This window comes from Podarcis pityusensis, assembly GCF_964106645.2.
Source record: "Podarcis pityusensis genome assembly, chromosome: 6".
Lineage (NCBI taxonomy): Eukaryota > Metazoa > Chordata > Lepidosauria > Squamata > Lacertidae > Podarcis > Podarcis pityusensis.
The window spans coordinates 90,704,153-90,731,420 of record NC_138030.1 but is presented as its reverse complement, the minus strand read 5'-3'; the positions used below and the strand labels follow the sequence as shown (position 1 = coordinate 90,731,420).

At 44.1% G+C, this 27,268-nt stretch overlaps 1 protein-coding gene across 1 annotated transcript; it reads left to right on the top strand.

The window, feature by feature from the left end:
- The first annotated feature begins 192 nt into the window (after nucleotides 1–192).
- On the top strand, nucleotides 193–26,793 carry LOC308480582 (uncharacterized protein). The gene is made up of 2 exons (XM_081012307.1): nucleotides 193–1,288; nucleotides 26,737–26,793. The coding sequence occupies exon 1, from the start codon at nucleotides 215–217 to the stop codon at nucleotides 1,139–1,141; it is 927 nt and encodes a 308-aa protein (XP_080868433.1). The 5' UTR covers nucleotides 193–214; the 3' UTR covers nucleotides 1,142–1,288; nucleotides 26,737–26,793.
- The last annotated feature ends 475 nt before the right edge of the window (nucleotides 26,794–27,268 follow it).

Sequence of the window (27,268 nt, the reverse complement as noted above, 5' to 3'; positions counted from 1 at the left end):
ACTGCTGACCCTTTTAGATTTGTCAGCAGCCTTTGACATGGTCGATCATGATCTTCTGGACCACCGCCTCGCAGACGTGGGGATACAGGGCATAGCCCGTAACTGGTTGTGCTCTTTTATCTCTGGTCGGGGACAGAGGGTGGCACTAGGGAGGGAAATGTGGTCGCGCCACTCCTTGGTGTGTGCAGTGCCGCAGGGCGCAATTCTCTCCCCGATGCTTTTTAACATCTTTATGCGCCCCCTTGCCCAGATTATCCGGAGCTTTGGGCTGGGCTGTCACCAATATGCTGATGACACTCAGCTCTATCTGCTGATGGATGGCCACACCGATTCGGCCCCGAACACACTGACCAGATGCTTGGAAGCTGTGGCTGGATGGTTTCGTGGGAGCCGATTGAAACTAAATCCTTCGAAGACAGAGGTCCTATGGCTAGGTTGGGATGGCATGGGGATGAGGGACCAACTTCCTTCTCTTGCGGGGGCCCAATTAGTGCCATTGCCTTCCATTAAGAGTTTGGGTGTAATCCTTGACGCCTCCCTTTCCATGGAGGCGCAAGTTACAGCAACAGCCAAGGCGACATTTTTCCACCTTCGCTGCATCAAGCAGTTGGTCCCTTACCTTTCCCGCCCCGACCTGGCCACAGTGATCCATGCGACGGTCATCTCCAGGCTTGACTACTGTAATTCGCTCTACGCAGGGCTGCCCTTGAAGCTGTTCCAGAAACTCCAGCGGGTACAGAATGCTGCAGCGAGGCTCCTCATGGAGTCTCTGCCATGGGAGCATATTCATCCAGTGCTTTTCAAGCTGCACTGGCTCCCGGTGGAGTACAGGGTCAGATTTAAGGTGCTGCTTTTGACCTTTAAAGCCCTTCACGGCCTAGGACCCTCGTACCTACGGGACCGCCTCTCCTGGTATGCCCCACGGAGAGCCTCAAGGTCCATAAATAACAACACCCTAGTGGTCCCAGGCCCTAAGGAAGTTAGATTAGCCTCAACCAGAGCCAGGGCCTTTTCAACTCTGGCTCCGGCCTGGTGGAACACTCTGCCTCATGAGACCAGGGCCCTGCAGGATCTGATTTCTTTCCGCAGGGCCTGTAAGACAGAGTTGTTCCGCCTGGCCTTTGGCTTGGAGCCAATTTGATTCCCTCCCTCCCTCTCTTTCTTTTTTCTTTTCCTTCTCCTCCTGCGATGAGGCTACATTTTAATATTTTAATGTTCCATTATTTTAATGTTGTATTTTATTTTTGTTTTTAAGTTGTAATCATTCATCTTGTTTTTATTATTGCTTGTAAGCCGCTCTGAGCCCGGCCTTGGCTGGGGAGGGCGGGGTATAAATAAATAATAATAATAAATAATAATAATTATTATTATTATTATTATTATTATTATTATTATTATTAAAAATAGTGGCCTACCACAAATAGTGATAGACTGGAAGCATCCCTAGGGTGGCGCTGTGGTCTAAACCACTGAGCCTCTTGGGCTTCCTGATCAGAAGGTTGGTGGTTCAAATCCCCACAACGGGGTGTGTTCCCAATGCTCCTGCCAACCTAGCAGTCCGAAAGCACACCAGTGCAAGTAGATAAATAGGTACTGCTGCAGCAGGAAGGTAAACGGTGTTTCCATTCACTCTGGCCTCCATCACGGTGTCCCGTTGTACCAGAAGCGGTTTAGTCCTGCTGGCCACATGACCCCGAAAGCTGTCTGTGGACAAACACTGGCTCCCTCAGCCTGAAAGTGAGATGAGCGCCACAATCCCATAGTCACCTTTGGCTGGACTTAACTGTCCGGGTGTCCTTTTTTTTTTAGATGTAGTTTTTGCAATACTCATGTAATATAAACCATAATTATTATCCCCATGTTGCAAATGCGGGTACTGAGGCTGGGAGTAGCTTGCCTAAGGTCACTTCATGGCAAAGATGACATCCCCATCAAGAGTTTCCTCAGTTAGTACTCAGTCTCTTTCCCACTAGCCCTGAGTATGACTGTAACTTTAGTGTAAAACTTCAAAACTCACAACTTTAGCAACACTTAAATACCAGCACTTCTATGGCAGCAATCAACATCGTACATGTCATAAGCCTTTATTCTCTTCCAGAACAGAGTTATGCTACATTGAATTACCCCCCCCCCAAAAAAAACCCAACAAAAAACTGTGAATGGTTTGACAGCAAGTTAACTACTGTATTCATGAGCTAATCTCAGAAGGGCTAGATGTTCAGTTTGGATAAGCATCCTGAAGTCTAGATTCTTGAACAGTCTTTGAACATCTTTGATAAGGAACTAAAAGGGAGGCAGAAAGAAAATAAGGAAATAAGACAGCCTTTTTTTGAAGACGGGAAGGTTTCTTGCTTCTGCCTTTGTAACTTTCCAAGAAGAAATTTCTTTTTAAAAGTTCTTTCCCAGAAGAAGAAAAAAATCAAAGGGAAAGACTCACACTAGTAAATATGAATTAATTTCTAGTCAGTTACATCTTTATGAACTGCCACGTTGTATTACTGCAATTGGCGAAATACCAGAACGTTACAATGGACACTTACTGCCAGCTGGAGGGAAGCAGCAGTTGCTGTCCAGTGCTGCTGAGGCAATATTGAGTGGTCTTCTGGCTTCCTGCTCCAAGGAATCAGATCCAATGGATCCATTAAAGGGATCCAATGGAAGCTAATTCTGTCAGGACACCCAGACAGGGGCTGATGGGCCATAGCACCCCCAAAATAATTGAAATTGCAGACTGAATTGAATTGCTCCCTCTTCCCTACCTTCTACTTGGCAGTGTCCCTTTTCCAGGAGCATATATTTCCCTGCTAGCCTTTGTGATGATAGACAAAATCAGGGAAGTCCACTCACTATATATGCATTATTTGTGCACTAAGGGTAGTTTGACAATTTGAACATCCTTCTCCCATCATCGTTCCACAACGGTTCACATTCATGACCATGTGCACACACACTAGCATTTGATTAGGAAAAGCATGACTTTGCACTGGTACATGCTGAAAACACGTGCAATGCATTTCCCTGTGGCCAAATGTCTGCTAAAATGTCTGCTAAAACATGTTTTGAAAGGATTCAGTGCTGATGGGGGGCGGGGAATTCCCTCAAGTCATTTTGAAGGTGCACAAGAAAGAGGTGGCTGCTACAGGTGAGAGATTGAAGGATGTATTTCCACTACTGGGACATATCATTTTGGCAGCAGGTGAGAACAAGGCAAAATTAAGACAACAGAAATTTTAAAAAATGTTCAGGGATCTAAACTGCACAGATCTTTGCCCTCACACTGTGTACAAATGACAGGCCAGAGGGGGTTGGGCTTAGAAATGTGACCTCAATCCTTGTCACATTTTTGAGATTCAATGAGACCAAACACCTAAACTGGGCAGAAAATGTAGAGGGGAAAACCTGGGTGGAAATGGAGAGTTTGAAGAATGGGGGGACCTGCTGGTTCTGCTATCTCTCAGGGCAGTATCCTAATGAATTTGTTTTGTCAGCACGAGGATTTCTGCTTGCACAACAGAACTTTCTTCCATCTCCCTGCATGACCCCCAAGTCTGTTTGGGGGTTTTCCCAACCCTCCATAGCAGACGTGCAGAGCTGCAGGGGGGCAATGCATGCAAGGAAAGAAGCAGGGGGCAAGTTCTATTGCATAAACAGAGAATTAGATAATGGGATACCAGCCTCAGTTCTTGGTTTTCCCCAAACTTACGTTTAGTTCTCCACAGCAATTTGTCAGTTTATTCATTTGTTTACAGTCTTCCCCTCATGAAAATTCATCAGCCTTATTTTGTGTATCTCTCTTAATATATATATTTTTATTTTATTTTATGTGCAATTTTCCACAAGGCAGTTTTTTGTAAGCAGTTTTCCCTAATGTAATTTCTGTATGCTAATTGCATCAGTATATACATTTTTATGCACACTTTCCCCGAACGTACTCATTGTTCTGCACATTATTCGTTGGAGAAATGCATCGCAAAATTCAGATAAGTGCAAATTTTGAAGGACTGCTGTGTTTCATGAAATCAAGATAGGTTCACATTTAAAATCCAAGCCAAAGTGAATTTCTCCCCTTCATCTCTGGGTGTAAACCCATCAGGGAAATTAAACCTGAGAGTTCAGGTCTTAGCCCAGGCAAGACAACTTGGAAAAAGGAGTTCAACCTCTGTTTCTTCTTCTTTCTTCTTTGGCGATCCCTCGTATCCATATAAGATTGTCTTCCATAAACACGGTTTTAACAATGAGCCCGTAAGTGACTGTGGAGGCCAATTCTGCATCCACACGTCCTTCCACAGTGAGGACATTGAGTCAACCTCTGTAATCTGCAATGGCAGATAAAGACAAGGCTGTGATAAGCAAACTTTTTGTTCTTGGTTGGAAAAGGAAGGGGATGTGGTAAGATACTGTGCCAGCATTCCCCAGGTACAAGCAACCAGGCTGCATTTAGTAGCTCCTTCATAATGTTACTAAGAAAATATGTAAGGAAGGGGGAGAGAAACTGGAGGAGGAAGAAATCAGTGGAGTGATAGAATGGACCAGCAAATGATAGGGTGAGGACCTGCATCCATCCGTTCTCCTTCCTTTCAGTAGATTGTAATTAATACTCATCCCTAAGCAAAGTGACACACTTATTACGCATTAGCCATCATCTCCCCCAGTGCTAATTAATCACCTAAGATACAGCATAACAACCTCTTTGTGATGCCTGACTGACATGTTGAGAAAGGGGGCTGTGTGGATGAGTGCAGAGCTCAGCAGATGCTGCTGACAAGGAGTTCTGCAGACAGAGGGAAAAATTGGTCTCCGGTCTCAGCCCACCCATTTGGCCAAGAGAATAATAATGGACAATCCCAATTTCACACACTCGTCAATTATCACATGAATAATAATAATAATAATAATAATAATAATAATAAATTTTATTTATATCCTGCCCTCCCCAGCTGAAGCCGGGCTCAGGGCGGCTAACAACAATAAAATAGTACAACATTCTAAAATCATTTCATTATAAAATTAATTCAAATCAAATTGATGGCAACCATTAGGCTAAAGTTCTGTGAAGATTGCCAAAGGAGGGAGTCAGGCTGCGCCCTGACCAAAGGCCTGGTGGAACAGCTCTGTCTTGCAGGCCCTGCGGAAAGATGTCAAGTCCCGCAGGGCCCTAGTCTCTTGTGGCAGAGCGTTCCACCAGATCGGAGCCACAGCCGAAAAAGCCCTGGCTCTAGTTGAGGCCAGCCTAACCTCTCTGTGGCCTGGGACCTTCAGGATGTTTTTATTTGAAGACCGTAAGTTCCTCTGTGGGACATACCAGGAGAGGCGGTCCCGTAGGTACGAGGGTCCTAGGCCGTATAGGGCTTTAAAGGTTAAAAGCAGCACCTTAAACCTGATCCTGTACCCCACCGGGAGCCAGTGCAGCTGGTATAGCACCGGGTGAATGTGATCTCGCAGCAAGGACCCCGTAAGGAGTCTCACCTCCCCATGTGTTTTGGAGATTGGAGAGCAACTTTCCCCAGAACTTTGCCCTCCACGCCGGCTATCATCAGAGAGAGAGAGAGAGAGAGAAGCAGGCAGAGAATGGTATCTTCAGTGAGTAGAATGAGTCAGCAGCAGGGTCTGAGGCTGAATAAAACCCAGAGAAGTTGATTGATGATGCAGCCCTTAAGCAAGCAGAAGCTGGTAATAAAAATCACATTAATGGGTGCACTGAGTGTTTCTCGAAATGCAATTGCGTCCGCTTCTGACAAAGAAGGAATGTGCGCAGGCAGAGGCAAATGGCACCAGATAAGTGCTTGTCCCCTCTTGTATTGAGTACAACATTTGCATCTGTTCTGCATGGGCAGTGCTATAAGACAAAAGGGGAGTCTCGCCGCTATTTGTGTTTCACGTTTGCACAACACTGTCCTTTCAGGCGCTGTACTGTTAATGCAGTCAGAAGCCAAAGTGCTCCAAAAGGCTTTGGAATTTGGCGGAACACAAGCTCTAGTTTCCAAAGGTCAATTCCTCACATTTTTCAGAGGCTTGCGATAGGTAGGATTAAATCCTTCAACTATTGAACCATTTCTGTCTGCATTTTAAAAGTGAGCGCCGTAATAATGAATAAACAGTTTCCTCAATACAAGGGTCTGGATGTGTTGTAGTTGGTTAGGCTCTGCAAACAATGAAAGGATTTTCAACGCATCTAGCAAGTCAAGTAGATTTTTAAAAAATCAAAGGGGGAGGGCAGCCTTTATGATAAATTCTTTGTATGAAAAACAGCTCATTTTGCTTTTTCCTCATTCCATTATCTAGGAAATAGTTGAAGGTTTCCTAGGTTATGGGAGGGGGGGTCAGGAAAACCCACTGATATGTGTTTCTCTGTTTCTGATTTATCCAGCCTCCACATTTCCACATGAGTTTGTATAAATGTCCTCATCAGCATTTTAGTCTGAATTTTATATGCAGTTTTGCCTAATGCACACATTTTTGCAAAGCAATTCTTCCTAATATAATGCTTTTGGTCTGTTATCTCCCTTAATATATGCATTCTTATGCACTCTTTACCCTGGTATATGTAGTTCTGTACACATTAGTTGGCTGGAGGACTGTATTGTAAAATTTGCACTTCTCCGAATTTCAAAGGATGCCTGTGTTTCAGTTAACATATTCTGTCAGGAATATCATCATCATCATCATCATCATCATCATCATCATACCCCACCCATTTAGCTAGGTTTCCCCAGACTTTCTGGGTGGCTTACAGTATATATATATATCACATAGTAAAACATCAGTCATTAATTAAAATTCAAGTTAGGAAGATTCGCCTTTAAATGTGAACGGAACCAAATTCCCCCCACCCCCTAATATCATTCCCTATTCCTATAAGACATATATCCAGACAAGTCATGCTGGAGAAAACCAAAGTTTCCCAGCTTAGCATCCACTTTTCCACAGTGGTTATCCAAGTGCTTCTGGGAATCTTGCAAACAGGAGATGAGGGCAATCACCATCTCCCAATATTGTTTCCCAGTGACTGAAATTTGGAAACATGAGAGCTTAGAAAGTTCATTTTTGAGAAAGTACTACTTCCAGTTCAAGTTCAACATGCTGGAAAAGGAACTAGTTCCACTTCATGCTTGCCCCTTTACAAAATAAATTAGTTTGGTTCTGTGGTGTTTTCCCATTCCTTGTGATTTTGTTTGTACAGTTAATGGTTAATGTAGATTGACCAATGAGAAAGCTCAGAGGCGGAGCCTACCTGGTTTTGATGCTCAGCCTAGGGATTTTACCATGGGGAGACAGAAGAGCCAGACAGCGCCAGTAAAAGACGAACATAGCAGTTGTGACAGCTAGAGCGATAAACAGGGATAGAACTGAGAGAGAAGAGTGTGACAGTGTGAGGTAGTGCCACATCTAAAGGGCGCACATTTGAGAAACCGTTCTGAATATATTTAAAACTTCTTTGTTCTTCAATAAACTTTAATCTTCGTTGTTGACTTTACAACCTGACTGAGACTCAGTATTTCACCAGAAGAAACCTGGTTGGTGGCAGCGGAAGAATAAAGCAATGGTGTACAGGTCAATAGTTCGGGAAATGACCAGGGGCTCTGTACGAACGCCACAGGTTCATATTCAGTTTCCAGTTCAATTCAACTACACCCAGATGATCCTCAGCAAAACATAACAGAATGGTAGACTTGGAAGAGACCCAAAGTTGAACCCATGCAATGTAGGAATATGCAGCTTTCTCATACCAGGATCGAACCTGCAACCTTGGTGTTTTCAGCACAGTGCTCTAACCAGCTACAAAACCCAGCATTCAGAATATTACAAGCTGCTGTCTTGAAATATAAAAATATACCGAAGAAGGTTAAGAAAACACCAAACCATACACTCAATGGAATGTGAATTGTTTATTTTTTGTTTTGTTTTACAAAGCCACTTCCGAACTGGCGAGGAGGTGGGGTTGCGGGCCCACACCCTCCCCACACAAGCGGGGGCTGGATTGCAGTCCCCGCGAGAATGAGGGAATCCTCAGGCACATCAGCTCCCTGCCTAGCCAATTGGCTGGTCAGGGAGGCGTGGCCTGGGCTATTTATGCCCGGTGCGCCCAAAGACCGCCCTCTCTTCACCCCTCGCCGCTCCAGCTGATCAGGTTTCCCACCCTGCCCACCCTTTAGTTTCTCCTCTGACCTTGCTATGGACTTCGGTTGATCGCCGTCAAGGGGCCTGGTAGGAATTTTTCCACTTGGCGAATTGGCACCTGTCATTAGGTTTTTCGCCTACCTCGTAGCAAATCATCACAACTTCTCGGTATTGGCGGTTAGGCATTGGTAGGGGTATTGTTATGCAAATGAGGGGGGAAGGAAGTGCCATCACCTTCCCCCAAAGCAAAGGGTAGTCCAGTAAAGGATTCTGGGGGGCGTTGCCCTGTCCAAAGCCTGTGGTGGTGTGGGCCTAAGGCACGCCCCCGAGCGGTGACCCCAGAGGAGATCCTAGTTGATGTACATCAGTAGGACTCCCCCTACTGGTGGTTAATCCTCACCGGTCTTCATGCAATCGGGCTGAAGCCGGTTAGCTGATAGGACCAATGCCTAAGCCAATACCGCTCAATTCCTGCAATCAATAAAGTTGTGGCCATTTTCCTCCCATTAACCTTATATACCATGTCCTGTGTCTTTATTTCTCAAGGGGGGAGGGGGATTTGCCATGCAACAATCATGATCTTTAAGCTTTAATATTGAAGTCAGCTATGTGGAATGTCACCGAAGGCTTCGAAAAAGGCATCCTCGGAAGGCTGTCCTCATTTCGAATGCCCAATTTCCTTGACAATTCTGGCAAGGCAAAAACTTGCAAGGGGTGGGGGGGAGGAATCCAAGAACCAGACACATTTAATCAATGTGCACAATTCTCGCATTATAATAATTTTGCTGCAAAGCTGGTTTCAACATAAGATATAAACAACCATATTTAATGAGGGCACTCAAGGCTTTCAAAGGGATGGATAAATGGGAAATCAGCTGAAACTGAGCTACCCTGACATAGGAGATACATGGCAAATTCAGAATGCTGTAATTTCAGATAATAAGATTTCTCTTATTAATTGTCATCAGCGTCACCCGCAGAATCTATTAATATAGTGCCATCAGTGTGCACGCCACTTTAGAGAGTAGAATAAGCAAGAAAAAGATGCCGTTTTCAATGAGGTTTACAGTCTGAAACCTCAGTAGAAGAAGTGATCAGAGGGAGAGAGGGAGTCCAGGCTAACACGGAACGAATAAGCAAATGTAGCCAGACCTATGTGGGCATTATGAAAAACTAGGTGGCTGGCCAAAGGCTTCACAAAAGAAAAAGCAGACTCTGAGAAACAAGGAATGAGAGAGTTGGTACCATGGAGCAATCCTTGAAGAGAATTCTAGCTTTCAGGGGAATTGAAGGAGAATAGACAGACTCAAGTGATCATTTAACACAACAGGGTGGGGACATTGAATGAAGCCGCCCAGCGCCATCACTCTGACCCTCGGGACTATCCTCACACCACAGCTCTCTCTAAGGTTGGCCCTCACTGGCACATGCCAGCACAACTCCTTGAATGCTTTTGCCTGGCTGGAATGGGTTGTTAATGCGATGGTGTGCCTTGCTTACCTGGATGTAGCGGCCTGTGTGTGTAGAAACCTCGTGACTTGTGTGGCTGGGATGTAGTCCTTTGTAGAAGAAGCTGCATCTATTGCTCTCCCAGGTTATCCCTTTGGCCACATCCTACACTCGTAGGCAGACCCCAAAAGGGGGGCATACCCACCAAGTGTCCCAGAAAAAAGGGGGCATCCCATTTTTTGTGCAATAGCCATTTCACGTGCCATGCTCTCATGCCATGCTCTTGCCCCCCCCAAAGCACTTTATTAGGGCTGTGTTTTTGAGCGCTGTGCAAGTTCGCACCCCAAAAAGTGTTTTTTTTGGGGGGGGGCAAGATCATGGTGTGGGTAACGTGACTTGCCTGGGAACGCATCCCAGAAAACGCACATCCCAGTTTTTGACCTGAAAAAGTTGGGTGATATGAGAAAGGCCCCATCACCGGTGGCATAGCATCCTTTGTTGGTGCCCGGGGCACATCTTCACACTAAGCAGGACCAGGGGCTAGACATAGAGGGTGAACGAAACCTGCTATGCCAGCCCAAACTTTGCCGCCACCTGCCCGTACACCCATGCAGGGGGGAGCCCAGCCAGGCAATGCAGCCCTTGGTGGGCACATCCCCCCAACACTGGCTGGTCGGCCATTCAGCAACGGGGGACGAGTGCATGGCAAGGCCAGTCCAGGCTTCAGGACCCAGAGACACTATGAGCTATGTGAGCTATGGCCCACTGGCCCTCCTCACACTACACCCCTGCTCCACTACCCTACTGACTGAGCTATCCCCTAGCCACTCAAGCTTTCTGAAGAGCCCTCCTAGACAGAAGGAGCTAGAAAAATGCCTCTTGTTTGGGGTGGGCTCTTGGCTGAGGAGCTAGGCTGTCCTGGTTCCTGTATGCATTTGCATGTTCCATTGGATCCCAACTCTCTGGGCTCATCTTGGACAGCTGCCTACACTTCAGCCACAACTATCCTGTAAGTTAACATAAGACAACAGCAGAACAGCCACAATAAACACCAGCTGTCAAACCAAGCACCAAAGGGAGAGGAGAATAAAACTCGCACCAAAAGGACAAGAAGATTCATGTCATGCAAGTGTCTCTGTGCCTCTATCTTCAATATAGGTTTAAAGCAGTATTATACCACTTGAAATAGTCATGGCTTCTCCTCAAAGGATCCTGGGAACTGTAGTTTGTAAAAGGTCTTGTGTTGTGTTAGGTGACCCCTCTTTCCATCACAAAGCTAGAGTTCCCAGAGTTCCGTGGGAAGAGGGACTGATTGTCAAACAACCCTGGAAATTGTAACTCTGTGAAGGGCATAGGGATCTCCAAACAATTATTAGCACTCTTAACGAAGTACATTCCCATGATTCTTTGGGGATATCCATGGTTGTTTAAAGTAGCATAATAGTGCTTTAAATATGTAGTTCAGCTGAGGCCTGGAGAAGGGATTCCATAAATAGGGTGGTAGCACAGAAGCACGAAAGAGGCTTAACAATTTAGGACCAAAACAGGAGATTATTTTTTTTTTTAACATGGCCGTTTGCAACGTACAAAAGTCCAACCAACTTGGGAAAGACAATTTCTATTTTTCTGTGGGAGAAAAGAACTGGGCTTAAATCATTCTCCAGGAGGAGCATCCTTCCATTTCATCTAAAGTTTGCAATATTTGGATTCTTTTTTCCCATGTAAAGATTTAATCATCTTATTGGACTTATGTGTTAATCTCCCAGCTAGCAATTCAGGTACTACAAAAATCAATTTTGACCTCCAGGGCCTGTGAACTGCATTTGAAACAGCCTATAGAGATTTCTTGTTATTTATTTTTTCTTAATCAAGATGCATTTTTTTCTTTGCCACTGGCATATGGTTCATCTGATGCTATCAATCCAGCAATTTAACTGTGTGTGTGAAAATCCTTGCTTAAGGTATGGTCCCAGAAAATACACAAATTACTCTATATATCACAAGACTTTTTTTCTTTTTCTTTATTAAAAAAATGATGATTTTTGCAGATACAAGTATTGGAGAAGAAAAGCGGGGGAACCTATGGTCATGTTATTGCAGAGGTCACTGAGCTGTTATAGGTCCTGTTTCATGAATGGCATGAATCTGATCAATGGATGAAAACAACAGGCATTATTTCTGAATAGATGGAATGTCACAGGCCCGCCCAGGTTTCCATAGTCTAAGAATCATGACTGTTTATCACTGCCACCATCAGATGCATTCTCCAGGCTTGGAAGAGCATTCATTGATTGGGTCCATAAAGGCCACTGCCCTAACCTCATAGGGAAAAGATGAGTTGTCACCTCCTACTATTCTATATCATAATGTCATATCTGTTGCAGTGACTGTGGTCTAACTTCTGCCCATGCATGCTCTGGAACAGAGGCGAAAAACTTTTTTCCCCCTTCTGTTGAGGGCTTCATTCATTTGGTTCATTTGGAGGAATCTATCAGAGCCATCTCTTTTCTCTCTTGCACACAGACCTTCCTTCCCCACTTTCTGCTAGACCTCTCTCTCTCTCTCTTTCTCTCTCTCTCTCTCTCTCCCTCCCCTCCCCTCCCCTTTCCCCCTTCAGTGAACTGTTGCAGGGAAGAACATATGTAGCTATTATTTTGAATGCTCTCTGCCATATAGCTGGCAGACAACTTTCAAAATAAGCCCAAGGGCCACATGCCGCCCCAATGCTGAAGATTCCTCACCTCTGCTATAAAACACACCCAACACTTGTTAGAGGGGGATTTTCCACTGGTGGCAGATGACAGAGACTGTGACACTATGAGACTGGTGTAAAACCAAATTAAATAAAGGCTTTATTTCAAAACAACAAACAGCAAAACTTGTGGGTGTTTTTCTGCAGGCAAAGTACAAACTGCAGCTTTTCTCCTTTTGTAGCCATGGCCAGCTGCACCCAATCAGCCCAGAGCTTACAGAAACTGTTCTTAAAGGTACAAACATGTTTCTGTGCAGAATGACTCCCAACAACACTACCCCATGGCTCTGTGCTGCAGGGGAAGGAGGACAAATGGGCTGTAGTGGATAAGGTGTTGGACTAAGGACTTGCATTTTAGTGTTCTGTTGGAAGCTGCCCAGAGTGGCTGGGGAAACCCAGCCAGATGGGCGGGGTATAAATTATTATTATTATTATTATTATTATTATTATTATTATTCGGATGGGCAGATCTGGGTTTGAATCCTTGGTCAACTATGAAGCTCAGTAACATACCTCACAAGGTTGCTGTGGAGAAAAACAAAAGCAAAAAATCTTATATGCTATCCTGATCTCCATGGACAAAGGGGTAGGATGTTGATGTGAATAAGGCGTGCTATCTTTGCTAAATTGGCTTTCTCGTTATGGAATCTCAGATAAACTCCTAAGAAACTCCACTGCTCCCCTAGAACGTAATCTGAAAGCCACTGGGTTCATTACACGTATTATATCAGTTTGGGTGATTTTCCTTGCTCATGTTGCATCCATGTGATCCACACCAAGATGCACAGCTGCAGGAGTCCTTGTATGATGCTTGGTTCAGCTAACACCTTGTTGAAACATACTGAAGAGAGTACAATGCTGGGTTGTATTATTTTCACAAGATGATTCACTTCTGCTTCTGTAACAGAACAACATGTCTACAAGGTAGGGTTGGAAATCAAGCAGCTTGGGCACTGTATAGGTAAAGCCATTCTGAGTACAGTGGTACCTCGGGTTACAGATGCTTCAGGTTACAAACGCTTCAGTTTACAGACTCCGCTAACCCAGAAATTGTACCTCGGGTTAAGAATTTTGCTTCAGGATGAGAACAGAAATCGTGCGGCAGTGGGAGGCCCCATTAGCTAAAGTGGTGCTTCAGGTTAAGAACAATTTCAGGTTAAGAACGGACCTCCAGAACAAATTAAGTTCTTAACCTGAGGTAACACTGTAATGGTGCAAAGCTCCACCCAAGGAGCCTTAATAACAGAGTCTTGTAAGGTTTTGTGTCCACATAATCAGATACATGTAGTGTTTTCCTAATCAGCACACACTCACACAATATATAGCTTTCTGCAACAGAGAAAGCATTCCTATCTCCCTAGATGTCATCCGTGAGCCTTGTGTATGTCATTTTGACCTTGAAATCTCTGTACATTCAGATACCATCCTAGCAAGATTTTCGTAAGTTGTTTCTCAGAAACCTACAAGACATTCCGCAAAATGAAGATTAGCAGTACAGTGGTACCTCAGGTTAAGTACTTAATTCGTTCCGGAGGTCCGTTCTTAACCTGAAATTGTTCTTAACCTGAGGTACCACTTTAGCTAATGGGGCCTCCTGCTGCCGCCACGGCACCACCACACAATTTCTGTTCTCATCCTGAAGCAAAGTTCTTAACCTGAGGTACTATTTCTGGGTTAGAGGAGTCTGTAACCTGAAGCGTCTGTAACCCGAGGTACCACTGTAGTGCTGCCCATCACACCAGTTTCTTCCCTGTAGGGCACACTCAGCTCTCACACAGAAGCAATAAGACCAAGCAAGTCTGCCCAGATGTATGTGTCATACTAGAATAATTCCCACAACCTGTAGACACAGCATAAAAGTAAACTGAGCCTTCCAATACCCGTTACTTTTGCCTGGGGGATGCAGGTGGCGCTGTGGTCTAACCCACCGAGCCTCTTGGGCTTGCCGATTGGAAGATCGACGGTTCAAATCCCCGCAGCGGGGTGAGCTCCCATTGCTCTGTTCCAGCTCCTGCCAACCTAGAAGTTCGAAAGCACGCCAGTGCAAGTAGATAAATAGGTACCCCTGCAGCGGGAAGGTAAACGGCATTTCCGTGCGCTCTGGTTTCCATCATGGTGCTCCGTTGCGCCAGAAGCAGTTTAGTCCTGCTGGCCACAGGACCCGGAAAGCTGTCTGTGGACAAACGCCAGCTCCCTTGGCCTGAAAAGCGAGATGAGCGCCACAACCCCGTAGTCACCTCTGACTTAACTGTCCAGGGGTCCTTTAGCTTTACTTTACCTTACCTACTTTGGCCTGGCCTGTGAAATCCCACTGCAAATCAAGCTTTCTAGCTATTGCCTTGCAATACTGCAACATTTCAACTGAAATAGCTGCCATTACAGCAATATAAAAATGGTGATATATGTCTCTGTGTTTTACTAACACTGAGGTTTGGTTTTTAAAGGAAACCTGACACCACCCCACGTAAGTTTTTTAGCTCTGCCGCAGTTGAACAGCCATGGCTGAATAACCCTACTATCTGTAGTAAATTTTACTCCCTAATAAAGGCTACTAGTCACAAGTGACATGGACACAGTTTGCAAAGTGATTTGCTGCACAACACAAGACCATAAATACTGGTGACATTTTGCAAACAATTCCATTCAAGTTGACTGTACAACAAAGGCTCTTTGCTTGTTTCCAGAGCATTACAACAACATTTCCAGATTGTTTCAAAATGCCTCAAATCTTATAATAATTTAAAATAAACATAATATTACATTCTGCTCTGGTTGCAAGAGGTAATCTGTGGTAAAAACACACACACTGGGGAACATTTAATTTCATTTTATTAAAACGTATCCATTACATTTATATTCTGTCTTTCTTCCATCATGGGAATTCTAAGCTTCATTGAGTAACTACTTAACTCCTTCCACTGAAATAATTTGAACTCAGCATAGGCTGAACTGCGCCTTCGCACTTTTAAAAGAACACACTCCTGGAAGTTTAGAGCAGAAATAATACAATACGGTTGCACCTCCCGCCCACTTACCTGGGAGTTACTTCTGAGTAGACATCTATCGGATTGCTTTGTGTATAGTCTTTCCATGGTATTCACTGTGGACGTTGGTTAAAATAGACAGGATTAAGTCCCCTGTATGGCTTCCCATTTCTTTCTTCGTAGCTCATTTGTTATTTTAAATGTTTCTAATTTTTAAGAAATGTGGATTTTGGAAGCAGTCAATCAATCAAAGCCAATGATAATAGATTTCATTTACCTAATTGTTTAGGAGACTGTGTGAGTCCTCTGTCCACACTTCCATGGCACATACAGGATATTTGCACAAGAGGAGGATGGAAAGAAAACTGGAATAAATCAGTTCTGTCCCTGGAGCCCTCTCCCCCTGGCTACCCCACCCTTAGCCATGGTTCAGCAGAATGTTCATGAGCCATAGCAAGCCTGAGGCATGCATACTCTGCCTTCCCTAAATCGCTGAGAGGAGCATCTTTGAAAGCTTTTAGCATTTGCTTTTAATTAACCACAATTTGCCATCAGACCTGGACCCAGAATTGCCATCAACCATAACTTTCAGAGTGTCAAGCTGGCTTGTTAGCATATAGTTAGCATTAACCACAAGGTTGTGCACCAGACAACAAAACAAATCACAGTGAACTAAAACCGGTTGTACAAATTTCTGAAACCATCTCCTGGCCATGTAGGAACATAAAAAGGGATGGGAGTACATGAGCCCAAGTCTTGCTGCAATTCATGTGCGTTGCACTTCGAGGTCCCCCACGCCACCCCAATAACTCACACTTCACACATCAATTTTTGTTTAAGGTTTTTGGCATGAATTTGGCCACAACTTTATTTAAATACACACACGTGAGTAGTTGCTTAGGCATTGATTACGACTATCTGTCCTTGCCCCAGGGACAGAACTGACTTCCGGATTCCAGCGGAAGCCAGTCAGGGAGAACCATACTGGGGAGAAATGAAGCTGGGCATCAGTCCCTCATCTCTCACCCTCATGCCCCCTGGGGCTTGCACAGCCCAAGTCCGATGCCAGGGACTAGGAGGAAAGGGATGGCAAGCCCCTGGATTCCTTTAACGGAATTCCCTATGCAGCACCACCATTGGAGGGGTAGGAACTTACCCCTCCACCAACCAATTTGAACCAATGCCTAACCGCCAACCTTACAAGTTGTGATGATTTGCTACGCAGTAGGCAAAAACCAAATGGCAACAGCCAATCAGCCAAATGGACAAAATTCCTACCAGGCCCTTGCCCCAAGGCAGACGACCCCATGACAGGCATAGCAAGGTCAGAGGACAACGAACCCCCCCTTTTCAGGGAGGGTGGGCAGGTGATCCAATGTACGCAGCCCAAGAGAAGGCCCCAGGCTGCGAGCCCTGTATTTAAGACCTCTGACCCCTCCCACCATTTAGCAACATAACAATCTCCCCAACAACACTCCTTGCCCAATCGCAGCATGTGGCCAATTTGCCCCAACAACAGTGGGGTGGCTTTCAGGGGCCCCACCGCAACACGTGCTCTCTGTTATGGAGAACACACTTTGTGCTAAACCATAGTTTATGGTGATTCACCAAAGCGTGTTCTCCTTCATGGAGAGCACGTGTTGCAGTGGGGTCTGCTGAGCCACCCCTCTGTTACCAGGCAGAGTCTCTAAAGATGGCCTGGGGCAGTGATTGGTTCACTGGGTTGCTGGGGTAAAAGTTATGTTGCAATTTTGGTGGGAAGGGTAAAATGTTTAAATACTCTGCACACAGCCTGGAGCTTTCTCTTTGCTGCGTGCAACGGATCACCCGCCCCCCCGCCCTTGAGTAAGGGGTTGTTGCATTGACCTTGCTATGCCTGTCATGGGGTCGTCTGCCGTTGGGGCAGGGGCCTGGTAGGAATTTTGTCCATCTGGCTGATTGGCTGGGCCATTTGGTTTTTGCCTACTGTGTAGCAAATCGTCACAACTTGTAAGGTTGCGGTTAGGCATTGGTTATAAATTGGTGGAGGAGGGGTTAGGATAGGCTGGGTCTGCCCCTCCATGGTTGCTGCGGAAAGCGAATTCCGTTAAAGGAATCCTGGGGCTTGCCATCTTTTCGTCCAATCCCTGGAATGGGACTAGGGCCGGCAAGCCTTCGGGGAGCATGCGGATGAGAATTGAGGGTCTGTGACTCAGCTCCATTTCTCCCCGACTTGCTTTCCCCCGCACTGTCTTTCGGTGGTGCCCGGAAGTCAGTTCTGTCCCCAGGCGGAGGGACAGATAGTCTTAACCAATGCCTAAACAACCACTCACGGTTTTGTATTTAAATAAAGTTGTGGCCAAAATTATGCCAAAAACCTTAAACAAAAATGAAGTGTGCGTTGTGAGTTATTTGGGGGGTAGCTTGGGGACCTCGACACGCAACACAGCCTCTCTGTAACCTGAAGAAAATGATACAGGCTCTTCTAGTTCCTTAAAAACAAACAAATGCATTGTAGCATAAGGCTTCACAGACCAGAGTCAACGCCACCAGGTTCCCCTCATATTTAGAACTTCTGAGGAACATTATTTAATATTAGCAGATGCAGAGCCACATACTATTTAGAGAAACAGAAGTGGGGACATTACGACCCAGCTGCTTTATTCCTCTCTTTGTACTGTGCTTTGCTGTGGTCCCAGTCTCAGAGAAGTAACGTGGGCATCAGTCAGTGGCATACACAGTGGTAATGTTACAGTGACATATATGCATACCAATCTCTTCTTAACACCTAGCGGGCTTATACCTAGCAAGCAACTCTTCCCACCTTGCTTGCTCCAAGGAAACCAGGGTGATTCAATAAATACAGTAAAGGTAAAGGGACCCCTGACCATTAGGTCCAGTCGTGGATGACTCTGGGGTTGTGATGCTCATCTCGCTTTACCTGCTTCTGGCAAACCAGAGCAGCGCACGGAAACGCTGTTTACCTTCCCACCAGAGCGGTACCTATTTATCTACTTGCACTTTGACGTGCTTTCGGACTGCTAGGTTGGCAGGAGCAGGGACCGAGCAACGGGAGCTCACCCCGTCGCGGGGATTTGAACCGCCGACCTTCTGATCGGCAAGTCCTAGGCTCTGTGGTTTAGACCACAGTGCCACCTGCATCCCCTAATAAATACAGACCTCCTCCTTTAAACCTGCCAAAACCAGGAGGAGGCATTTATCTGCTTTTAATAATAACAATGAGAGAAAGTCTCGGTTATCAATGTTTATCTGCGTATGTCTGTGTGTGTTTTCTACAAGGCTGCTTAATAGTCATTGAAACAGGAAAGAACATTGGCAGGATTATTGTAATAACCTGCAGTTTTATAAGAGCATATATTTAAAGTAGATGAATAAATGAGCAAATTAAGTTAATCTGGATATGCAGAAAATATTAAAAATAAATTTAAGGAAGCGCAGAAAGAAGGGAAGGAAGTCGAGCTTTGAAATGTTAAAATTATTTGTAAAATTATTGAAATGTATAAAACTGAAAATCATCATCATAATAAAAAAAAAGTCGTTGAAGTTTGATAAGCTGTACTTTCCTTCCTGATGTGAGCAAATGTTTTTTGCTGCTCCTTCCCCATCCTTGCACAGCAGAAGCCAGAAACAAATACAAAAAAATTGGTAGGAAATGCTTAAAATCAATCTAATTGTTTTGCATAAATACATAGACCCTTTGCTTCCCATTACATGCAGGTGGCGCTGTGGAAGGGACGCAGGTGACGCTGTGGGTTAAACCACAGAGCCTAGGACTTGCTGATCAGAAGGTCGGCGGTTCGAATCCCCGCGACGGGGTGAGCTACCGTTGCTCGGTCCCAGCTCCTGCCAACCTAGCAGTTCAAAAGCACGTCAAAGTGCAAGTAGATAAATAGCGGGAAGGTAAACGGCATTTCCGTGTGCTGCTCTGGTTCTCTAGAAGCAGCTTAGTCATGCTGGCCACATGATCCGGAAGCTGTACGCCGGCTCCCTCGGCCAATAAAGCGAGATGAGCGCCGCAACCCCAGAGTCGGTCACAACTGGACCTAATGGTCAGGGGTCCCTTTACCTTTACCTACATGCACAGAAGCCAGAGTGACAGTGGAATTTCAACTGGTGAGCGACCAGTGTCCTCCTCTGCTGTACCCAATGGCAACAGAATAGCTTATGGGATGCAGGATAGGCCATGTGGAAATGACCAGGCGGGAAGGCTCCCAGCATTCACCACCTGCAGTGAATACCTCACTCTGCCTGACAGTAGAATTTATGCTATCGATATATGCGGAAGCATGATATGCCACCCAATCCTAGTCTATTGAATTATTACTTACCTGTTGGATGGAAAGGAAAGATGCAACATGATGGTGCCAAGAGGACACAGTGGAACAAGGTGAACTCTAAATGGAGCAGGTGCACTGTGTTTATTTTAATAGTTTCACCCACTGAAGTGGATTTTCTAGGGCACAAAGAATATAGACTTATCTGTGAATAAGGGAGGGACTGTGAAGAAACCTGGAGAATGTTGAAACCAGCCAGAGACCCAGTTGGATGCATATATCTCTTGAAATCTTCAACCTTTACCCTTTGTAGACTACAGTGAGATGCACTAAAGACAAAGAGCTCGCTTCATAATTATTTCTTTGATACACAGAAGCCAATCTCCATCCCCCTGATTCCAGCTTCTATGGTGTGTCATGTACTTGCAAAAGCCAAAGCCTAAAATAAACAAATAATAATAATCACACTTACATTTCTCTCTCTACATAATGATGTGCCTTGTTTATTGGTCAGCTTATCTTATCTAAATTTGCAGCTGCCAGTTACTGTAATGCTCTTCATTAACAGAGTACAGTATACAGACCTGAGAAAAAGCTGACATTTCAACCATGCATTGAAATATACATTTCTCTCTATTTTCATGAAGCCAATTATAGGGAAAGTGTGAAACCTAAAGGCATAGGGCAGCCCATTCCTAAACATATTTATTTACAGCAGCAAAAAGTCCACTGGGATTGACATAAAAAAAAACTCACTCCTACATTATTCTGCAGGAAATATAGCAGAGTTCTTTATGCATCTAGCCAGTGAGCCCATTCAAAATTCTGTGGTAGTGCCGGGGGTGGCAGTCGCAAAATGGTTGCTACATTCAAAAGAGCAGAAAAAGAGACAGGACAACAAAATTGTGTGTGCACACACCATCCATGCAACTCTCTCACACAGCAAAACTCTTCACCACTCTCCCTTGTTCAGAATGGAGTGGTGGGAGTCTAATCCTGGCATCCTATGACATGTAAAGGTAAAAAAAGGTAAAGGACCCCTGGATGGTTAAGTCCAGTCAAAGGCGACTGTGGGGTTGCGGCGTTCATCTCGCTTTCAGGCTGAGGGAGCCAGTGTTTGTCCACAGACAGCTTTCTGGGTCATGTGGCCAGCTTCTGGCGCAACAGGACACCATGACAGAAACCAGAGTGCACGGAAACACCTTTTACCTTCCTGCCACAGCAGTACCTATTTATCTACTTGCACTTTTGAACTGCTAGGTTGAAACTTGTGCTTTTGAACTGCTAGGTTGGCAGGAGCTGGGACAGAGCAACGAGAGCTCAACCCGTCATGGGGATTTGAACTGCTGACCTTCCAATCAGCAACCCCAAGAGGCCCAGTGGTTTAAACCACAGCGCCACCCGCGTCCCTTGCCATGTTGACGTGTTCAAAGGGGCATAGAATCATAGAACTGTAGAGTTGGAAAGGACTCCATCTAGTTCAACCCCCTGCAATGCAGGAATCTCAGCTAAAGCATCCATGACAGATGACCATCCAGTCTCTGCTTAAAAACCTCCAAGGAAGCAGAGTCTACAACCTCCTGAGGGAACCGAGGAGGAAGAGGAACCGATCAAGAAGAGCATGTTGGTGTTCCATTTATGGTATATGAGTAGAATCACTATGCCAATGAGCAATTTTTTTACACTACTGGACTGAAATGCACCAAACTGTGCTGAAAATATCCCCAAATCGTATGTCGAGAAACCAAAGTTTAATATTTATTTTAATATTATTTTAATATTAAAATTAACTAAAATTAAAATTAATTAATATTGATTTTTTAAAAAACTGTCTGACCAGAGCCACCATGAGCACCAGCAGGTAGCTTTGTCAGTTGCAATCAAACGTACACACCATTTGTACAATTAGTCCTTTTTTTCTCCATAGTGTTAAGTGCTTGATAAACACGTATTGATGGTTCAGCAACATTCCAATCTTCCTGTGATTGTTGCCAACGGTCAAAACTGTTTCCCAGGTTTATCCTCTATGCAGATACCATGTGTGTGTGCATCACATTTCATTAGGGATTGCACCCATAATAATAATGAAATAAGAAGAGAGTGGGGAGACAACAAGACAAACTAATAAGGACAATTTAAAGAGGCGAAAAGCTAACAAAACAACTGCGTCCAGAATGGTCGAGAAGCCAAAGTTTGTTTTGTGTGGGAGGGAGCAGTCAACTAAGTTCCACTCAGAGCAAACCAATTCAAATAATTAGACCTAGATTCATCATGTCCATCTATTTCAATGGCTCTACTCTGAGTACGACTAATGCTGTATACAACCCTTTGTGTTTACATGTTGATTGTTTCATTCTTATTGTAAACTGTCCTGGGGAATAATCTGAATGTTGGCATAAAAATACATATAATAAACAACCAACCACTAGATTTAGCCATCTGCTCTTGTTGTGTACAGGGCTTGTCATTTCTGAACAGGCCTTGACAACTCCCAATGTTTGTGTGTATATATCCACTTTTTTTCTCGTTCTTATTAACTCTGCTTTTGTTTACCAAACTATTTCAAGTTGGTTAATCACATTCTGAATCATATGGCAGGAATTCCCATTGGAAATGCAAAGCAAAATCCTTGACAGACCTTCATATTGCAAAATAAAGCAAACAGCGGGTACCATATCCTCATTATTTGTGAACTGACAAGCACTCAAGTTTGCCGTTGTTCAGCTCAGTGTTCAACTTTTGGGTACGTAATGAAGTCAAGCTAATTTCCCGTAGCTCCACCTTCCATATAATGAAGAAAATTAATTGCACGCTATAAAAAAGGAAGGGGGAGAGCTAGGAGTTGCAATCTGCTGTACTAATTACTGTCTGTGTAGCATTACCTGACTTTCTTCATCTTTTCTCATCTTGAGACTAACGATCTTTCCCCAGAGGCAAAATTTAAGCACTAGCTCAATATATATGCCTCAGCTAGCTGCGGTTCCAGAGAGGCCACTTCTCAAAATCCAAATAAGACTAAGCTGAGTAAGTGTGGAGATCTTCTTCTTCTTCATGTCACACTCTTCACACTGTATGCGTCAAAGACGATTTGGAGGGTGAAACAAGCTAGCTGAAGAACACAGATGAAGAATTTTAACCATCGATAAAACATAACTGCTACAAAACTAAAATTATGGCAATCCCTCACTCCCTGCATCAAGTTGCAGAAATCCCTTATATTGCATAGGGTTGCATTGTATGGAATAGCTAATACATTAAACGGGTCCCTGGAAGTTTAGAAGTTAGTCTCTGGGACAGGGATGAAGGACCTGAGGATGGACTCATCAAGTCCCATCAGCATCAGCTAGCATGATTAGCATGATCAGTAGTCAGGGATGGTGGGATTTGTAGTCCAACAACATCTGGAGGACCACAAACTCCCCATCTTTGTTCTAAGAGATATGCCATGATGTCATCATAAAAAATAATGTGCATTCCATGAATAATCCAGGGATGCCTGAGGTAGCTTTGCCACTATTTGGGGATGAATAAATTTCTCCTCACTGGTCCCATCACCTCCTGGCAAATAGAAGGGGAAGAAATGGAGGCAGTGAGAGATTTTACTTTCTTGAGCTCCATGATCACTGCAGATGGTGACAGCAGCCACAAAATTAAAAGACGCCTGCTTCTTCTTCTTTTTTTAATGATATTTATTAAAGTTTCAAAGAATACAAAAACAAAAAATAAAAATATAAGAAAATACAAAATACAGAAAAAAGAATAAAATTTTTAAAATATAACAAAAAAAGAAAAATAAGGAAAAACATACAAGATAAAAACAGTTAAAAAACACGTTAACTTCCCATAGCATATCTTCTTTACCCTTATTTCCCCGGACCTCCTCATACCTCCCTTTTTTGTATTCCAATTCAGTTTGTTAGTTCAGCAAATCCTTACCATTAAGCTTTTACCCATTTGTAAACCTTTTTTCGTATCTCTTAAAGCATTACAGCTGGAAACCACTTAGTTTCTATCCAACATCCTTCTATGATTCATTAATTTTACAATATTTCTGTAAATAGTCTTTAAATTTCTTCTTTCACCGACTCTTCTCCCTGGTCTCGGATTCTGCCAGTCATTTCTGCCAATTCCATGTAGTCAATCACCTTCATCTGCCATTCTTCCAGAGTGGGTAGATCTTGTGTCTTCCAATACTTTGCAATGAGTATTCTTGCTGCTGTAGTTCTGTCCTTCTTTGGCACCAATTGGCCGACAATGCCCAGGAGAAAGGCTAAAAGACGCCTGCTTCTTGGGGAGAAAAGCAATGACAAACCTAGACAGCATCTTAAAAAGTAGAGACATCACCTTGCCAACAAAGGTCCGTATAGTTAAAGCTATGGTTTTCCCAGTAGTGATGTATGGAAGTGAAAGCTGGATCATAAAGAAGGCTGATCGCCGAAGAATTGATGCTTTTGAATTATGGTGCTAGAGGAGACTCTTGAGAGTCCCATGGACTGCAAGAAGATCAAACCTATCCATTCTGAAGGAAATCAGCCCTGAGTGCTCACTGGAAGGACAGTGAAGCTGAGGCTCTAATACTTTGGCCACCTCATGAGAAGAGAAGACTCCCTGGAAAAGACCCTGATGTTGGGAAAGATGGAGGGCACAAGGAGAAGGGCACGGCAGAGAACGAGATGGTTGGATAGTGTTCTTGAAGCTACCAGCATGAGTTTGACCAAACTGAGGGAGGCAGTGGAAGACAGAAGTGCCTGGTGTGCTCTGGTCCATGGGGTCACGAAGAATCGGGCACGACTAAATGACTAAACAACAACAAAAACAACAACAAATTTCTCCTATCAGGTGACAGAGTTTCCCCATTCATGACTACCACAAATGTGATCTAAAGGCAGAAAATGTTCACTCTGTGTATATTGTGGTTGGGAATCAACCTTGGCAAACATAGAGCTGTCTTTTCCCTTGGAATGACCTCAATCTTTTGTTGACACTTTCCAGATTTTCTGGCAGCAACTTCTGTAGGTTGGTGGTGTGTTGTGCTATAAAAGAATGTGCATGTTTCTCTCCCCCCCCCCTTATTAGTTTAGTTTTGCCTTTGTGAAATTCTATTGGAGGTCAAAATGAAGTTTTAGCCTCACTTAAAATGCCTTCCCCATTATCAGGACAATGACTTTCGTAAAGATCTGTTTAATATACACCATCGTGTTCAAACTGTAAATTGCCCATTGCCAAACTTCTCCTTGTAGCAGAAGTTGAATTTTTAATGCCTTCTGCCTTTAAGATATAAGTGACCACCAGTCTTTCATTCTGATTAAAGATTTGACATTTTGCATCCTATAGGCAATATAAAAAGAAGAAGAAAGCTGCAGTGGGTAATATTTTATTCATAAAAATATGTGTGCCAGGAATTAAATCCAACTTTTTATCACTTTATCTCCATTCAAGAAAACTATTTGTGGCAAAAAGAGATATCACTATTGGCCTCTTGGGTTGCAGGATTATTTAACATTATGCTTTAGAAGGGTGCCTAGGGGAATGGGAGACCTGGTTTCTTCTATATATAGCATTAAAAAGAGCTGTATTTTAGAGCACAAAATTGATATTTTAGCCATCAAAAATCAAAGGTCGGACTGTCCATACAACAGGGGGCTTAACATATTCCTAGTTTTTAAAGAGCTGGTGAAACTCAACATGCAGATCCTATACTTCTGCACTCAGAAGTAAGTACCACCGATAGTTTGATTTCAGTAGAACTGACTCCATAGTAAATTTTCAAATGAATGCCGTCTTCAATAGACAAATCCCTATAAAAGGCCTCCTTTAACTGGATAAATAAGAGCCAATGCACTAGTCACTGTGATATATGCCACATAACAATGGAATACTCCTAATCATAATAATGATTTCTGTATTTTATCAAGAACGTTGATAGTGTTTTTCAGGCCCTTGCATATATGCCTTCTCAAAGATACCCAGGGATGTATGTTTGGTGGCGTTGGATATATGACAAGAATTAATGTGTTTTTTTACTCCCCTAGTCACACAGAGAGACTATAATTCCAGCCGGTATCTTGAGATTTTTAAGACTGACAGTCACCTTTGTAAGGTGGTGCAGAACAGGGAAGAGTTCAGAAGGTCCATCTCTCTATGCATAATATGGGATTAGAAAGGAAGGAAGTTGCTTTATACAATGTCAGACCATTGGTATAAACCAGGGGCGCCAACTCCTGGTGGCCCAACACTTTGGGGCCCCCAATATTTTTGGGGTGCCCAATGTTCCCAAAAAATCAGAGCCTAGTGTGGAGCCGAGCAAAGCATGTCTTCAGTTGTCCGCTCCTCTTCCTGACGCAGAGGGGAAGTGGGGGAACAGTCCTTGGCTGATAGTGGCAGGAGGAGAAGGTGCCATCAGCCATTGAAGCTGCAACATCATCCCCCCATTTTCTCCCTCAAAAGTTGGTGCCTCTAGTATGAACTCAGAATGGTCAAAACTGGCAGGTATTGGCTTTGCAGGGTTTCAGACGGGGTTCTCTCTATCAGGATATAGTTCCATTCCACCTTTAGAACAGGCATGTGGAGTTGCTGTATGTCACATGTCTATTTACTTCCAGCACAGCCTGCTGGGAACTTCTGTTGTATATAGCTTTGCTTATGCTGCTTGCTTGGACAGGAAGGGAAGCAGACATGTTTTTCCTTTGTCCTGCTGCTGAATAAATGCTTGTAAATATGCTTACATATGCCTCTGTCTGCTACTTCTGTTGCAAAGAGTTCTTATCTCTGCTGGCTTGCGTGCTCAGTCTTTAAAGGTCTCTGAGGCTTGAGTCGCAGTTTTTGATGCTGTTCTGAGAACCGGAGTTCTCCCGGCTGCCGGCCAGAGGGCTGGAAGCAGCTGGGGGCCTGCCAAATACCCCCGTCTCCCCAGACTCATCCCAACACTCTCCCAGCCCTACTGTCTTGCCAAATGCAAGATGGTTCTTTTAAAATTAGATTCAGAAGCAATCCAAGCGCAAGTGGGTGAGAAGATTACAGATTTTACTCTGAACAGCAAGTGAAATATACCGTATTTTTCGCTCTATAAGACGCACCAGACCACAAGACGCACCTAGTTTTTGGAGGAGGAAAACAAGAAAAATAATATTCTGAATCTCAGAAGCCAGAACAGCAAGAGGGATTGCTGCGCAGTGAAAGCAGCAATCCCTCTTGCTGTTCTGGCTTCTGGGATAGCTGCGCAACCTGCATTCACTCCATAAGATACACACACATTTCCCCTTACTTTTTAGGAGGGAAAAAGTGAGTCTTATAGAGCAAAAAATACGGTATATTACCGAGCAACACTTCAATCTGCTACTGAGAAGCCCTGAAGAAGTGGCAAAGTGACCCCTAGGTAGCCTTCGATGCACAACTCTGTGGCCAACAGCCTGTGCGCAAACTTCTGACTGCCATGCTCAAAAACTAGGTATCAAAGACAAAAAGCCAGGCCATATATCAAAGGCTTTTACTGACCAGTGCCATTTGCCAACAGATCACACATCAAAGTCTTTTTACAAGGGATAGAGAAAGTAATAAAACATAGATAACCAGAGCCAGGAAGAGATAGGTGGATAACCAGAGACAGGAAGAGTTGACGATTTCAGATAACTAATCTCCTCGAAATCACAATAATCTTCCAGAATAAGTTTCCCATACCTTGAGAGACGCTG

Bases quoted from the DNA above. Each gene is read 5' to 3' on its own strand.
- LOC308480582 (XM_081012307.1), top strand. From the start codon at position 215: ATGCTTTTTAACATCTTTATGCGCCCCCTTGCCCAGATTATCCGGAGC.